This window comes from Chanodichthys erythropterus, chromosome 10, assembly GCF_024489055.1.
Source record: "Chanodichthys erythropterus isolate Z2021 chromosome 10, ASM2448905v1, whole genome shotgun sequence".
Lineage (NCBI taxonomy): Eukaryota > Metazoa > Chordata > Actinopteri > Cypriniformes > Xenocyprididae > Chanodichthys > Chanodichthys erythropterus.
The window spans coordinates 13,607,297-13,623,616 of record NC_090230.1 but is presented as its reverse complement, the minus strand read 5'-3'; the positions used below and the strand labels follow the sequence as shown (position 1 = coordinate 13,623,616).

Sequence of the window (16,320 nt, the reverse complement as noted above, 5' to 3'; positions counted from 1 at the left end):
TCTGCCAGTTTACAAAGTCTGTAAAAACGTACAAGCACGTGCTTCACACACACACACAACACACACACACACACATAGAGAGAGAGAGAGGAACATAATACTTTTAAAAACTGTAGTAGTAATAATAATAACGTGTAGCTTACAATGAAAAAAATATACATTAAACTACAACTATCTTTCAGTCTGTTGTGGCTGGGTAGAATACAGTTCAGAAAAAAAAACGTTTGGGGCCTTTTGTGGGGTTCCAGGGATCCTCATGGTCTCTATTGTTGGTCACTCCAAAAGCCTGATTAATTAATTTCACACTGTAGCTCCGGAGAAAATTTTCCCACAAACAAGTGACCGAAAAAAATTCAGCCCTAAAGAAAGAAGTCAACATCAAGTTCAACAACGTGCGGGCTGCTCATTATCATGACAATAACGTCTGGGAGCACAGAAGTCCCCTTAACAAGAGGGTCTGGCGTCAATACACTCCACCTCCCGGACCCCGGAACATTTTCCCAGGCTCCTCTAACAATCGCACAACTGTTTGCTCCCCGGGCTCGCCTAATGATCACTTCATACAACGCTCAAAAGATGATTTAGTTAAAATACGCCACATTAACTCTGACAAATGGAAACTTTTTTCCCTTTTTTTCCCTTTTCGCGAGAATTAGACTGTGTGCAAATAATTACATGTGAAATCTGCACACATTTTATGAATCTTTTTTATGAATAAAAACTTGTTTTAGTTATTTCAACAAAACTGCCCAGTGAATTGTTTGCTTATTTTACTGGCAGCTGTGATTACCTTAACTTTACTGTGATGATGACAAACATATGACATTTTGTTCACGGTATATTTTACAGTTTCAAACTCTAACGGTAGTTTACAAACATTTCTAAGATACTAAAATCTGTCAATTACTGTAAAGTTTTTTGATAACAGCACATGTGATACAGTGCAAGGCAGCTGTTGCCAATGAAAACACAAATAGAGCACAATATTAGCTAAACAAACAAAAAACACAATAGCACTTGACATTAAAGATGTTGTAAACATTAACCAAATAACATATGCAGCACAAAACACTCCAATGTACGTAACTGATAAGAAACGAGGGGGAAAAATAACTTTATTAAATTGTTATAGGCTAGTAATATATAATTTTTCACTGTAAATGAAAATTTAACATGTTTTTATTGTAGATTTTTTTTTACATTCTTCGCGTTGAAATTACTTTTTTTTACATAAACATTTTACAGTTAAGATAAACATTGTGACTGATTACTTTTGATAAGTCAGTACAAATGAGTATATTGACTTACCAAACTTGGGGTGATCCATTACACCAAAAGATCTAATCCACAAGCAAAAGTGGGGGGGAAATGCTTTGCAGCAATGCATTTGTTGAAAACAAGAACAACCATGAACTATTCCCGAGAATTGCGTTAAACGCGCACCTACGTCACTTAAATGGGCAACACTAAACAAAAAGTATTGATGTCAGTTAGTTACAAACAGCCATTGGCGTTGGCTTGCGTGATCTGACGCTCTATTAGCTCAACTGCACAACTTGTTATCCAGTTTCCTGCCAAGTATCCAGTGCTACTATTCCGAGGACTGCTGGGATCGAGTCTGTCGTTGGTCTCCAAGAGTGGACGTGTGCAGAAACTCAAGCAGCTCGCGCTTAAACGGCGTCCCGTTGTGAATTGATGAGTTATTGTTCCAAAGTCCGCGTGCATGATCCATTTAGAGTTACGCCCATCTTATTTTGGGTTGGCATATGGGCAGAGCTCGTCGGTTTCGTTCTATCCGCGAATACGCAAAGAAATACACGCAACTTATTCATAAAATCAACTCAGATTTTAGGTAGAGCAGCATACGAAGCTTACAGCCAACGTAACCTTCAATTTCATTGCACATCTATAATTGTTAAAACCATTACAACACCTGCAGTTGCACATGCTCACACCTTTAGATTCCTGTACTGACAGCACACACACACACACACACACACACACACACGCCCTAACTAGGAAGAGTGTGTGTGTGTGCAGTGCAGGCCAATAGACTTTCGTGTCATTTATTTATCAGTTTAGACATTGGCGCCTTGTTGCTTTGAAGCGTCACGTGCGTAAAATTACTGTGCAGACAGTTCGGGTAGCTATCAATCCATATTTCCTTCTACCGCTTAGGGGATGTCAGTGAAATTTCAAAATAGAGGTGTGTGTGTGAGAGAGAGAGAGACTGACAGACATCCATTCACCGAAGCCGAAAGGGATTCAGGTTTAAACGTGTATGTGTGCGTATTGACGTCACAGACCTGGAGAATTTGTACGTGTAGTGTCATCGCTCGCATTTTGTTGGTGCATTTCCTCATTTATTTTAGAAATACGGGATTAATACGGGTGATATCAGATAAATATAATACCTCCAAAACACACACACACACACACACACACACACACACACACACACACACACACACACACACACACACACACACACACGTTTTCAAGTTTTATGAGGCCTTTCAATTAATATAATGAAATACCATAGCCTACTGTACATGTTATTCACTAACCCCATCACAGAAAACTCTCTCTTTTACATTTTCAAAAAACATAACTTAGTATGATTCATAAGCTGTTTTCCTCACGAGGAACAAAAATGTTACCTTACCTATGAGTCAAAAGAAAAGGTGGCTGTGGTGAGGTGAGTATCAGTAGACTAATTCAGTAAATCACAAAACTTAAAATTAAATAAGCCAGAGTGAGCAAAATTTCCACTCACGAACAGAAGTCGCTTGAGGTAACCATAGCAACAGAAGAGCGCCTTCAGTATCCGTATCAGACAGAAATCGAGTAGGCCTACATATTTATCATTAAAAAAATATAGGCTTACCTACCACAAAAACGTTAGTGTACTGTAAGCTTCTTTAAGGTTTTCTTTAGTTGACGGATAATGGCGCCAAACGAATTGGGCTGAATAGGCCTATAGAGGAATCTTAATAGCCCTTGTGCCCCGAAATTTCTTTGAAAAAACTCTGTTTGCTTTATGCTAGAATCAGAACAGCCAGTCTTATCAAAGTCTTTCTGTTGAACAACAGCAAAGAAAGAATGCGAACAAAAAGAAGCATTAATTTACCGGCTAACTTCTATGTCCCATACGATCGTTTTAAAGCTTGGATTTTATTACAACATGTAAACTGTTTGTATAACGTTAGTTTATATAAATACAGGTAACCTATTTATCTTGACAAATCAAGTTTTAAAAATGACACCACTCAAAGAGAGACAATGAAATTAATCTGATCCACACAATACACCAGGCATTGACATTATTAATTCCTTTAATCTTTATGCCAGAGAGAAAAAAAACACTGTCGTTTTTCAATCAAATCTATTTTCATACTGCATCTTATTTCGTCCTATTACTAACAGGTCGTCACTGAAACAAATAGAAAACAGCGACACCCATCGGTAAGATGCCGCAACTTAGATAGGCTGTGCGATTATCATGAAAGGACTGAGCTTTCCGTCGAAGGCCTATCAATAATGCATGTTTACATGTCAAGAGACAGTTTGTGTAAATCACAACCGTCTCAAAATACCCATATAATATTTTAACTTGTTTTTAAAACATTCAAAGATTTAATAATGTTATTAGCTAAATAGGCTATTTTAAAAAGGTTTAAACCAAATTCTATGGCATTTTTAAGATTGCGTCTAAGTATAGCTACACTTTAAAGCAAATGTTACAATTTATAATTAAACAAAAAAAAAAAAAAAAAAAAAAAAAAATGAATTAACTGTACCATCAAATCGTTTATTAGCAGGATTTAATCGCTGCGATTAATGTGTAGCCTAAAAATTGAGCCTATAATAAATTATGCTCATTGGCGAAACTGTACAGCGTCATCATTTAGATAAACTAAAATGAATTAAAGTCATTTTTATGTTATTACAAACACAATTCTGACGATTGCTCAACGAACTAAATTAAAGTCAGTAAGAAAAACACAAGTTAGATCATATCGCTTAGTATAGGCTAAGTCTGTTATTCTTTACAGTAACTGTAACAAATGAATAGCTATAAATAATAATATCATGATCTGTGTGGCGCCACATTTTGAAAGGACAATAAAGGGAAATAAGGCACAAGTACTAGCAGATTATTAAACCCGAAATACCGTTTAAAGTTTTACTTGAAAGACTGATTTTAATCTTTTTAAAGGTAAAAGGCTAATAACTGCGTAAAGCGTAATGTCATTAAAAAATAAACCAAGTTTGAAAAAAGTGGCAGTACAAGATTTTCCTGAAAACGCACCATAAAAAAGCTCATGACGCTATATGATCATTTTAGTTAAATATAATATACGACATGTCTGTGAGCCTAGTGACATGAAAATTTGTTGATCATGACATTTTTAAAATGTATTAACTACAAAATCAATGAACAGACAGAAATTTTGTGAACAACACATAGTAACATTAAAATGGAGGTGAAAACAACCGAAATCAAAATAAATATCAAACTGATAATTCGATTCGGACACAATAAAACAATTTGTGACAATATATTTGAGGGTCATTGTAACATTGTTAAATGAAGTTGCTATTCTGTGTAATAATCATTATCAGCACTTTCTAATTATCAGCCTATATTTTTAAAATATGACATATATTGGGAACAAAATATTGTTTGATGTATGCATTACATTAAGAGTTATAACTGACTCCACAAGGTTTTTATTGTACTGTAAAAATATTTCAATAACAAATCAGTAATGCTAAACGAAAGTTGTTAATTCTCCTCTCATTTAACAACCAACATAAATAGGCCTATTATAATTTCATCTACACGCTTTTGCTCAAAGCACAAAGGAGTTTTGACGCGGACACTAAAACAGGCGTCAGTGCTGGCATGTCTTACAGGTTGCACTTGACCCTTTGCTCAAATTATATTTGCTTGACCCCAGGTCACAGGTCAAACACCAAATCTAAGCAAAAAAAAAAAAAAAATTGGGATGAATGATTACCAAGACACTGCAACACTTCAATAAATACTAATTGCCTATAATAATCAAAAGGGACGAATAAAGTTTATCCCAAAGTCCACAAAATTGTTGAAGAAATATTAGTTGCTTGTTAGGATGGTAGTTTTTTTTCAAAGCAAAGCAGTGAAGAAAACGTTCAAGCAAAAAACATTTATGCGACACCCATTTCTACGAATCGGGATGAAAAAAATTGCCTAAATATATTAACCTTTTTTTTCGTATGCGATCAGATGAAAGTAGCCTATATATAAGGATTTTCTATTTATATATTTTGGAATACATACATATTGTCTCTATTGAAGCAATTAAACGTTTAGCGAATTTTCTTAATTACAAACAATCGGCTAGTACCAATCCAAAACCAGCAAGTTCAAAAGAGTTTCCACGACTACATACCCAGAGTTGTTGTCGTTGTGGAGAGATGTTTCCACACTAGCTGTTTCGTGGGAAAAGACTCGCCTCGGAATGTCACAGTCCTTTAATTAGAGCCGGACTGGATTTTATGGAAATGAGCATTGAACATCATTCTTAACGACTGATTGGCACATATAAGAAGAGTGCAAGGGGCATACTCATGTCTTTCAGCAACGCAATTCAGAAGGTCAAGTTCAAGCGCATATCTCAGCTCTCTCAATGCGTGTGACCAATTGTCATGCAAGTCGCGTGAAAGCCATGTGCGTATGCAGCCCTACAGGGTGCGTTCAGTCGAAAACAGTTCAACTGGTTGGATCCTTCATTAAAAGGCGTTTAGTAATTCAAAAAAAAAAAAAAAAAGTTGAAAAAAGTGCAATAAGTTAACACGTTATAACATGTTGGTTCATTGAAATATAAATAAACAAATATAAATCAAAGTTTCATGACTTGATTTTAGAGCAAATGCCTTTGTAATTATTCTTATATTATTTGGTTTAGACAATCTGGTTTTGTTTGCATTGATGTCCTTTTGCCCACAAACACATTAAACAATTGGCCATGGCAAATGTCTAAGCTTTAAAGTTTAATCTTTTATTAAAAGATTTTAATGTCAAGATGTAAACTACAATCAAGTATTTGTTTTGCTAGTTCTTTGTAATGTTTTGATGTTATATTATCTTCAGATCAGTTTCTGGGATGTTTAAATGACCACATCGCTCTTAAAAAATAAAGATTCCAAAAGGAGCGTTTTGCAGTAATATATAAGAACCATTTTGGGCTCCAAAAGAATCTTTAAGTCAACAGTTCTTAAAAGGAACCATTTCTTTTCTTGGTACAAGGAAAACCTTTTTCCACTATAAAGAACCTTTTGTCCAATAGAAAGTTCCCATGGATGTTGAAGGTTCTTCATGGAGCCTTCGATGCAAATAAACTACCTTTATATTTAAGAGTGATGTAGAGAACTGAGGGAAAAAAATGTGGAAGAAAAAAAATCTCCTTCCTTTTAATTGGAGTGTTTGTTTAAAAGCATCATAGTATGAACATTTTAAGTTTCAAAAATCTATTTAGGCTAGTAATACTTTAGAAAATCAGACTGCTATTTTAGGTTTTAAAGGGTTAGTTCACCCAAAAATGAAAATAATGTCATTAATTACTCACCCTCATGTCGTTCTACACCCGTAAGACCTTCATTAATCTTTGGAACACAAATTAAGATATTTTTGATTAAATCCGATGACTCAGTGAGGCCTCTATAGACAGCAATGGTACTTCCTCTTTCAAGATCCATAAAGGTACTAAAAACACATTTAAAACAGTTCGTCTGAGTTCAGTGGTTCTACCTTAATATTATAAAGCGATGATGAGAATACTATTTTGTGCACCAAAAAAAAACAAAATAACGACTTTTCAACAATATAGTGATGGGCCGATTTCAAAACACTGCTTCGGAGCTTTGGAAATGGATCAGTGATTCAGATCACCTATCAAACGGCTAAACTGCTGAAATTACATGACTTTGGCGCTCCGAATCACTGATCCGATTCGCAAAGCTCCGAAGCAGTGTTTTGAAATATTAAGGTAGAACCACTGAACTCACATGAACTGTTTTAAATATGTGTTTAGTACCTTTATGGATCTTGAGAGTTACAGTGGCATTGCTGTCTATAGAGGCTTCACCGAGCCATCGGATTTAATCAAAAATATCTTAATTTGTGTTCCAAAGATGAACAAAGGTCTTAGGGGTGGAGAACAACATGAGGGTGACTAATAAATGACATTATTTTCATTTTTGGTTGAACTAACCCTTTAATCTGCTTCCTAGAACCAATGATATGTTGATCTGGGCTGTATTTCCCAAAAGCATTGTAAGCCTAAGAAGAGACCAGTGGTGCCAATGGTTTGATCTTACAATGCTTTTGGGAAACCCAGCCTTGCATGAAGATCTTGCATGTAATGTAACATCAAGAATTGTATCTAATCTTCAAAGAACCATACAACCATAACACCTCAAGAACCCTATACAACACACATGATTTTTGACAATAAAAGGGATCAATTTAGCATTAATATAGCATCAGTCATTTACATTCTTAATGAAGAATCAAAAATATCTGAGGGCAAGATTCATTTACAGGGTTAGCCGTTAGCATGCTGGACATCCCACATCTGTAGCAAACATAAAATCCACAATGATCCTATCTTAAATATTGCTGCTAAAGATCACCATAAAATTTCATAAACATTAACATATTGTCTGTTTATGAATTTCCCCACAGTAAAATTTGGGTTGACAAGAACATTTGACTGCAGAAAACTCCATTTTAGGGAAACCTTATACAAAATACCAACATCTAAAGAAAGTATTCAAACCCATGTGGCTAATCACAAATAGAGGTGTCATCATAGAATAATCATCCACATTTGAAAGGTAAATAAATACTAAGGCCTATGAAGGTTTGTGTTGCCACAACAGCTCTCCATTTGTCGTTGGTCGTTGCACATCTTGACCCTCCCACAGTTTTATTTCTGTCCTTGGAGAAAAACTAACGACATTTACAGTTCCATCACGAGGACCAATCAAATAGCTCTCATGCGTCTTCTACATTGCCCAATCAGAGCGAGCGATAGTAGCATACGTCATCAAAATACTCCTTCAGCTGTTCGAACACTCAAGTGTCACCACGAGAGCTGCTACATGGGACAGAAACTCATTCATTAAACGCACCAAACGAAGATGGTTAGTATATTTACTTTTTCAACCGTTAAATCGACTCGCACGACTGATCCGGTTGATTGTTGTTTTGTATCTTCTGTACTGAAATCATGTTAGCATAGTGATCGCATGCTTGCAGGCTGGTTAGTGGTGTTATGGATCCACTGAACATGTCTTACTTGTGTAAGTGACTGTGGCGTTGCAATTGCACCGTTTCTTTGTTTTAGCTCTCAATAGTAGCTCTTTAGTGTTATATGGGATGGTTAGCTGTAGCATGTTAGCTATCTAAGTTACCCATGCCTCCCCATGTCTTGGGGGTTTGCAGTGCCACCACCTGCTCACTTGGACAGCATTGCTCCAGTGCTCCTCTTGAGTGACTGGCACAGGCCCACAGTCGAGTAGCTTTCGCTGTGAAGAGCTGTAAATATACCAGAACCAGAGTTAAAAGGTATCTTCTCTGTTCAAAACTAGCAATCTCATGTGACATACTGTTTATTAACACAAAAGGCCATTTCGACCAATATTTTAGTTTGTAAAGTAAACAAAAATACTGTAGTAAATACTGTAAATAATACTGTAAATTTACTGTAGTTCTTTTACTATGGAACTATATGGGGCAAGACTCGTCTCCATGACAAACGTTAGTTTTTTTTATAGTAAGCACAGTTTTAAAAACAAGGCTCATTTTGTCAAAACACTACACACAATTCACAGATCCACACACACAAGTAGCAGAACACTTCAGTTCTTTTGCAAAATGAAAAACTTTACATTAATTTAACAAAACCCAACTTTGACACCTTTTGTAACACACATGGTTCATACATTCTGATTCTGTTTGATTCATTTACACACTGCTGTGCTCAATCTTAAACACTTGTAAATTTATACTTTTCTAATGATTTAGTCTGGGTAACGGTTTGATTTTTTTCAGAGATATTGTTAGAGTAAAAAAACAAAACAAAAAAAAAAAACACACACAAGATCAGTACTGCATATTCATGAAAATATTTATTTCTCACCACATTGTAAAAGCAATCAATACATCCATGCCTTTCCAAAGGTTACATTTTGCACTGAAAATCGGAACATATTTTAAATGCAATATAGTACATGAATAAAAACATTTGTGGAGACAAAACAAAAGCATGATTTTAAATGAAAAAAATAAATAAAAATAAAAATAGAAAAAACACCTTCATCTCTTGGCCTAGCTGGATCTGGCCATAGCACTTCATCCACATCACAGACGTTGTCCTTCGGATGAGACGTTAAAACGAGGTCCTAACTCTCTGTGGTCGTTAAAAATCCCAGGATGTCCTTCGAAAAGAGTAGGGGTGTAACCCCTACATCCTGGCCAGATTTGCCCATTGGCCTCTGTCCATCATGGCCTCCTAATCATCCCCATATACTGATTGGCTTCATCCTCTCCACCAAGCTGGTGTGTGGTGGGCGTTCTAGCGCAATATGGCTGCCGTCGCACCAGCCAGGTGGATGCTGCACATTGGTGGTGGTTGAGGAGATTCCCCCAACTATATATGTAAAGCGCTTTGAGTACCCAGAAAAGTGCTATATAAATGTAACAAATTATAGGGCTGGAGATTGTAAACCTTCCATGCCAAAAAAAAAAAAAAAACCTCCTCAATGGGTTTAAGGAAGGGACAGTATGGTGGGATGTACTGGAGTTTTGGACCAGAGCAGATAGGTGGAAATTTACGTTGTCCCATATGACAATGTATCTCATCTGCTCTGCATTCATTTGGTCTTCTGCTGTGATGATTTTGTGTAGTCTGTCTAAAATGTGAATATGTGGGCCGTGCTGTAAGAGCCTAAGTTGGCATGCTGGTGGAGGACCACGATTGGTGCGTGATTGCAACATACATTGTGATGTTACTACCATGTTGTCCCGGGACATTCAAAATAGCTGTGGCCAGTGATGTTTCTCCCTCTACCTCTTACTGCAACATTGCCTTCCATTTTGTTGAAGACACATAAACTCCCCTTTTGCCATTTTATAGTACTTGCACCTGATTGTTGAGTTTACAGTTAAGCACCTTAGTGTCTGAACACCTGTCGGCCATGTTTGATCAATTGGTTCATAGGCGTGGTATTTTTTTGGAAAGCAGTGTCTTGAAATGACAAAGAAGTGACATTATGTTAGATTTCTGTGTCTAATGTAGAGAAGTGTGTTTAGTGTTCTGCAAAACAATGTGTGTAGTGTTTTGCAAAAAGTGTGAGGCTGAGAATGTGCTTATAGTTGTGCAGATCTGGGCTGAGGTTTTGCTCCTTGAGTGTAAGGTTTCAGTAACTGTGTTATTTTTAATTTTAGTGTGTAAGCAATTGTAAAAAAAACTGTAAAACACACACTATTTTTGGAAGTATAAAAGCCACCAGACTTAAACATTTTACATGTTAAAGCGAGACTAATGTGATAAAATGACTTACTAACCATGTCATTGCAAACTTAATTCAATTCCTTTAATGTGCAATAAAGCCAACACAGTATTTTTCACTCGATACACGCAAGAGTACCAGAAGACTGTTTACATGGAATCAAATACAACATATGTTCATCCGCCCATCAGTAGTCCCAGTTTTACAGCTTTACACTTTACACATTTTGTTTGGAGTAACTAATATAAGTGCTTTAATAAAACACATTGCTATTTTTAACTCTCCAGAACACCTTCCCCTATGCCTCCACACACAGACATTGACAAATTAATATTCAGTAATATTTGACTGCACTGACACTATTGGATGTGAACAAAACTTAAACTGAATTGAGCTGGAAGATGACACCAGCTGCTTTACAGCTGATTCAACTTCATTTCATAATTGACATCGACACTGTTATTGAACTGAATTGAATCAACATTGAATGGCCTTCAGTTTAATAATGACAGCAGAATTTAATTGCATCATTGATTACTATTTTCCTGTCTATCCCTTTGAAGCTGCTTTGAAACAATCTATTGTTTAAAGCGCTATTTTAATAAACGTGACATGGCATCTATTGTAAAATCAGTATTGTAAATGCAATTTTAATTTGTTTTTAATAACTGTAAATGCATGAGACAACATTATTTTCTGTACCAGTATACATTCTCTATATGTCTGTCTCTTTTAAGGCTCTGATGGGGGTTCAGTTGGTGGTGAGCTTGCTGGCGGTCAGCATAATGCAAAGAATGGCCCCACATCTCTCCTTCGCGCGCTGGCTCTTGTGTAACGGCAGGTAATAAATGCACTTCTTTTCCATGAAAAGATCCGGTTCTTTCTAATACCCCAGCCTGTTGGTTTTCTCAGTCTTTTCAGGTTCAAACATCCATCTGAAGGCGAGTTGTGCGCCCTCGCAGGGAAGCAGATTCCTAAGAACAGCAGGCGAGACAGGTGTGAAGCTTGATTCAGTTCAACTGTTGCCACTGTTACTTTTCTGTTAAGGGATTCAGTAACCTGACCTCTTGCTGTTTCCAGGAGACAAAACGGACACGGAGAACCCAAGCCGCTCACGGTTCCGAAAGACATCGATCTTCGCTTGGAGAGTGCTCCTGTAAATGTCTTGGATGCACTTGGTAGGTCTTCATCTGGGTTTTTGAACGGCTACAACTAAGTTTGATCTGATTCTGCTCCTTGGATGATCTTAACCTTTTCTGTTCCTCACAGTTTTGCGGTTCTTTGTGGAGTACCAGTGGCTGATTGACTTCGCCGTCTATGCCACAGGGATCTACCTCTTCACCGAAGGCTACTATAGTGTAGTGGATGCCAGCAAGGAAGTCAATATCGCTTCCATCTGGTGTGTGCTGACAGTTTTCTTCTGCCTGTATCCTCCAACACTGCAGTCTTTTGGATTTAAGGGATAGTTCACCCAAAAATGAAAATTTGATGTTTCTCTGCTTACCCCCAGTGCATCCAAGATGTAGGTGACTTTGTTTCCTCTGTAGAACACAAATGATGATTCTTAACTCCAACCGTTGCCGTCTGTCCATCAAATAATGCGAGTGAATGGAAACACCAACAATAAGAGTCAAATAAACTTGCATAGACAAATCCAAATGAAACCCTGCGGCTTGTGACGACACATGTCCTAAGACACGAAACGATTGGTTTCTGTGAGAAAACGAACAGTATTTATATAATTTTTACCTCCTAATACACCACTATGTCCAACTGCGTTCAGCACTCGCTTAGTGAGGTCTGATTGCGCTCTGACAGCGCGAGACATCACTGCCGAGTGCTGAACGCAGTTATTTGACTCTTATTTGTAGTGTTCCTATTCAATCGCTTTATTTGACTGACAGACGGCAACGGTTGGAGTTAAAAATCATCATTTGTGTTCTACTGAAGAAACAAAGTCACCTACATCTTGGATGCGCTGGGGGTAAGCAGATAAACATCAAATTTTCACTTTTGGGTGAACTATCCCTTTAACAGACCTGAAGCTACCTGAGAAATTCAGATGTGTCTTACCTCATCCTAAAAAAGAATGTAACTTGTTGTAAAGTCTTGTTGTCCTTGACTGACGTTCTCAGGAGGACGCTGCATCTTCTTATGAGCCACTACTTCCGCTCTGAGGAGGGCGGCGAGCGCTCTGTGTGTCTTGCTTTCGGCTTCTTGTCTCTGCTGATTGCGATGCTGGTTCTTGTAGTAAGAGAGGACTACCTGGAGTTTGGCCTTGAGCCCGGTATGTGGTTAACTGACCTGTATTTCTAGAAGTGAAAGAACATTTATTGACCTGTCGCAGTGAAATTTTTCCTTATCCATTTTTTTTTGTAGGATTTACCAGTCTTTTTGACAATTTCGAGGTCTTTGCCAAACAGCAAGGTTATGAGTGGTCGTAAGTTATACATTAATGGTTAGACAACATTAGTCTTGTTCTGTATTCCTTTTCTGTATGACAATATTTTAACATTTTAACAGAGTTCCCTTCACCAAACTATCAGTGAAGTTGGGGCTGGCTGTCATTTGTGCCTTTATTGGAGCTCTCCTTGCATTCCCTGGACTGCGATTGGCCCAAACTCACCTAGACGCCGTTCAGATGAATGCAGACCGTCCAATCATTCAGTAGGACGCTCAATATTGCATTGTATAAAAATTGAACATGAACACAAATTACAGCATTGCATTTTGATATGCCACAACAACTTGTTTTGCCTTTTAGGATCCTTTTGCACATGAGTTTTCTATCGCCACTGGTCATTATTGTAATGTGGATTAAACCCATTGCTCGAGACTTCCTAGAGAATGCCCCAATGGGAAAGACCTCAGTTACTTTGTAAGTTGAGCAAATTTTAATTATTTATTTTTAATCACTTATTTTGTATTTTAATGCTTTTTGGTATATTTAAAATATTCTTCCCCCATTTATGTATTTTGTTTTTATATTATTTATTACATATTTTAAATTATTTAATTTAAATATTTGTGTATAATTCCTTTTTTTTTTTTCAGACTTTCAAGTTCTGCCTTTAACTCGGTACGTCTATGGACTATCGTGGTTCTGTGTGTTTTGCGGCTGCTGCTCACACGCTACCACCTGCAGGCCTACCTCAACCTCGCTCAGAAGTGGGTGGAGCAAATGAAGAAAGAGGCGGGGCGTATCGCTGCCATTGACATCCAGAGAAAGGTGGGCTTGAAATGCGAAGTAACGCTGTTTTATGTATATGAAATATTACAAATCACAGAGTGGAAAGTATTGTTTACAATAAATTCACTTTAATGATGTAATAAATATGATGTATTGTTTTCAAACCTTTTTATGTAGGTTACCCGAATTTTCTGCTACCTGACTGTGGTCACCCTCCAGTACGTTTTACCCATTCTGCTTGTGCTTTTCTCAACTTTGGCACTCAAATCTTTAGGTGGGTCACTACACTCTCACTGGCAGTTAAAGGGTACACTATTGGCCCTTTAGTGGTTAAAAAACAAAACTGCATGCATTTTGCGGAAGAACGTTGTTTTGGTTGTGTTTTGGCTCTGCTTGACTATATATGTTTAACTGCTCATAAAAGAGTCACTACTAGGTTTAAAGTGCTTTTTCGATTATTACCTTTCATGCAGTGTGTAATGTAGCTGTCTGTGAATATAAACAAACTGGAAAGTTGTAAAGTCGAAAGTGCACGATAAAGTTATTGTCTCCTAAAAGAGAGAATCGACTCAAGAGAGTCATCAGGAATTCCAGTCTCACTTCTGTGACCTGCATATGTAACGTGGTAACACATTTGCATAATGCCCGCCTATGGTCTTCATTGGCTGGCCGAGATCAACGGCTACTTTGACCCTCCTCAAACACTTTATCCGGTTCATGTTGTGTATACATGTCGAGAAGACGCAGTTTTCTGCTCTGCAAAAGCAAAGTAGCTGGAGCAACTTTTCTTTCTTTATTTGTATGTATGAAGTTTCCCACGAAAAACATCTCGCTAGGTCTAAAATATAAACACTTATAATCAATGGAAGGAGGAGTGAATGTGTATTGACTGTATTGATTATTATTATTTTTTTAAAAAATAAATATTAACAAGAACAGAGTATAGTTTACAAACAAGAGTACATATAACCATACATGTCTGGAGTAATACAAAAAACAGAAAAGATTAAAAAAAAGAGAGAGAGAAAAAAAGTATTGACCCATTATTTACATTTTGTTAATCTTGAGGAAAAAGTTACCTTTAAACAACAGTATTAATAATGTAATAATTAATGATAATAATTTTTAATAATGTAAATTTGACATAAATTTTAGTTTGAGTAAATCTTTATTTTTAAATATTTTGTTTAGAAAATGTTTTTAAAAATACTTTTAATTTATTTTAATTATTGATTATTTAATACTTTATTTATATTTACTGTTATATTTATTTTATATTTTAATATTTTTATTTAGTTAAAATTAAAGTAATTTATTATACTTTATTTATTAATACGTAACTATTTATTTTATATTTTATAATGATATATTATTTGTATTTTTTTTAATTATTATTAATTTTTTTTTTATTTATTTGATTTTTTTCAATAATTTTCTTTAAAAATATTTAAAATGTTAAAAAATTCCAATGTAACTCTCAGGTGACTTCTCATGGGGCCTTGGAGCAGAGACTCCGGGTATAACCCCTGCTCCCATACTCCCCACCGCCCCTCCACCAGCCCCAAGACTGGAAGACGACGAGGACATGGAAGACATGGAGGAGGATGTCCAGGCCACCGTAGCCCACCTGACCGAGCTGTTCAATGCCTTGCGTGGAGTCCTCACGCCCCTTTTCTTCAGGGGCGTCTTTGCCTTTCTCACATGGTGGGTCGCGGCCTGTCAACTCATTAGCAGCCTGTTTGGCATCTATTTCCACCAGTATCTGATGCACAACTGAAAAGAGCCCTGAAACGAAGCTCTGTGCACTGAATCCAATTCTTCAAGGTACCGCAGCCTCAACACAGACAGTCATGCAAACACATCTGACGCACCACTAAGATGAAGGCTGGCCTTTGGAACAAACGCTCATATTTGAACCGACTTAATTTTGCCGGTACCTTGTGTAAAATTTTGACAGGTACAATCAAAGCAAAGATGCTAGTTAACTGTAAGCTGTTTAGATTTTCATCATCATTTTCATCAGCTCTTCAACAATCCGTCAAACACCATGTTTGTTTGTAAAAACTTTTTACCCTTAGAAGGCTTCAATCAAATCACATGCGTCCCCTGTTGTGGTGATCATTTCATTGAGATGCAATTCTAAGGGCCTGGCAGCTCAGGGATGTGGTCCGAAATAGTTTCTCACCAGCACAATATCGTCAAGTGCAAATGAAAACCTGTAAAACAGTTTAGCGCTGTAATTAATGGACTTGATAGTTCAAAAATGAAATTTGATTTAATTTTATGCCTTGATGAATTTAACAGAATGTTATGGTGTGTTTTATGTACTGTGTTTGCTAAATGGCTGATGACATGTAACATATAGCAGTCCTAATCATTTTGCCCATATGTTTCGTGAATAATCATCTATGGGTTTTTAATTTGTTTGGCTGTTATTCTGTTGACTTGGTTAGCTACCTGTGATCTTCACTCATACGATCAGAGGAAGTCATCAGGGATTCATATCATTTTAGAAACAATTTATTTATTCATTTTCTAATGTCAACTTTCATTTGATTCAAAACAAT

The 16,320-nt window shown here is 36.7% G+C and overlaps 1 protein-coding gene across 1 annotated transcript; it reads left to right on the top strand.

Annotated features, from left to right (window-relative positions):
- Positions 1 to 8,073: 8,073 nt before the first annotated feature.
- On the top strand, positions 8,074 to 16,320 carry tmem161a (transmembrane protein 161A). The gene is made up of 12 exons (XM_067398662.1): positions 8,074 to 8,193; positions 11,301 to 11,404; positions 11,476 to 11,559; positions 11,644 to 11,741; positions 11,833 to 11,989; positions 12,699 to 12,850; positions 12,943 to 13,003; positions 13,087 to 13,230; positions 13,328 to 13,441; positions 13,618 to 13,792; positions 13,931 to 14,027; positions 15,235 to 16,320. The coding sequence occupies exons 1-12, from the start codon at positions 8,191 to 8,193 to the stop codon at positions 15,528 to 15,530; spliced, it is 1,485 nt and encodes a 494-aa protein (XP_067254763.1). The 5' UTR covers positions 8,074 to 8,190; the 3' UTR covers positions 15,531 to 16,320.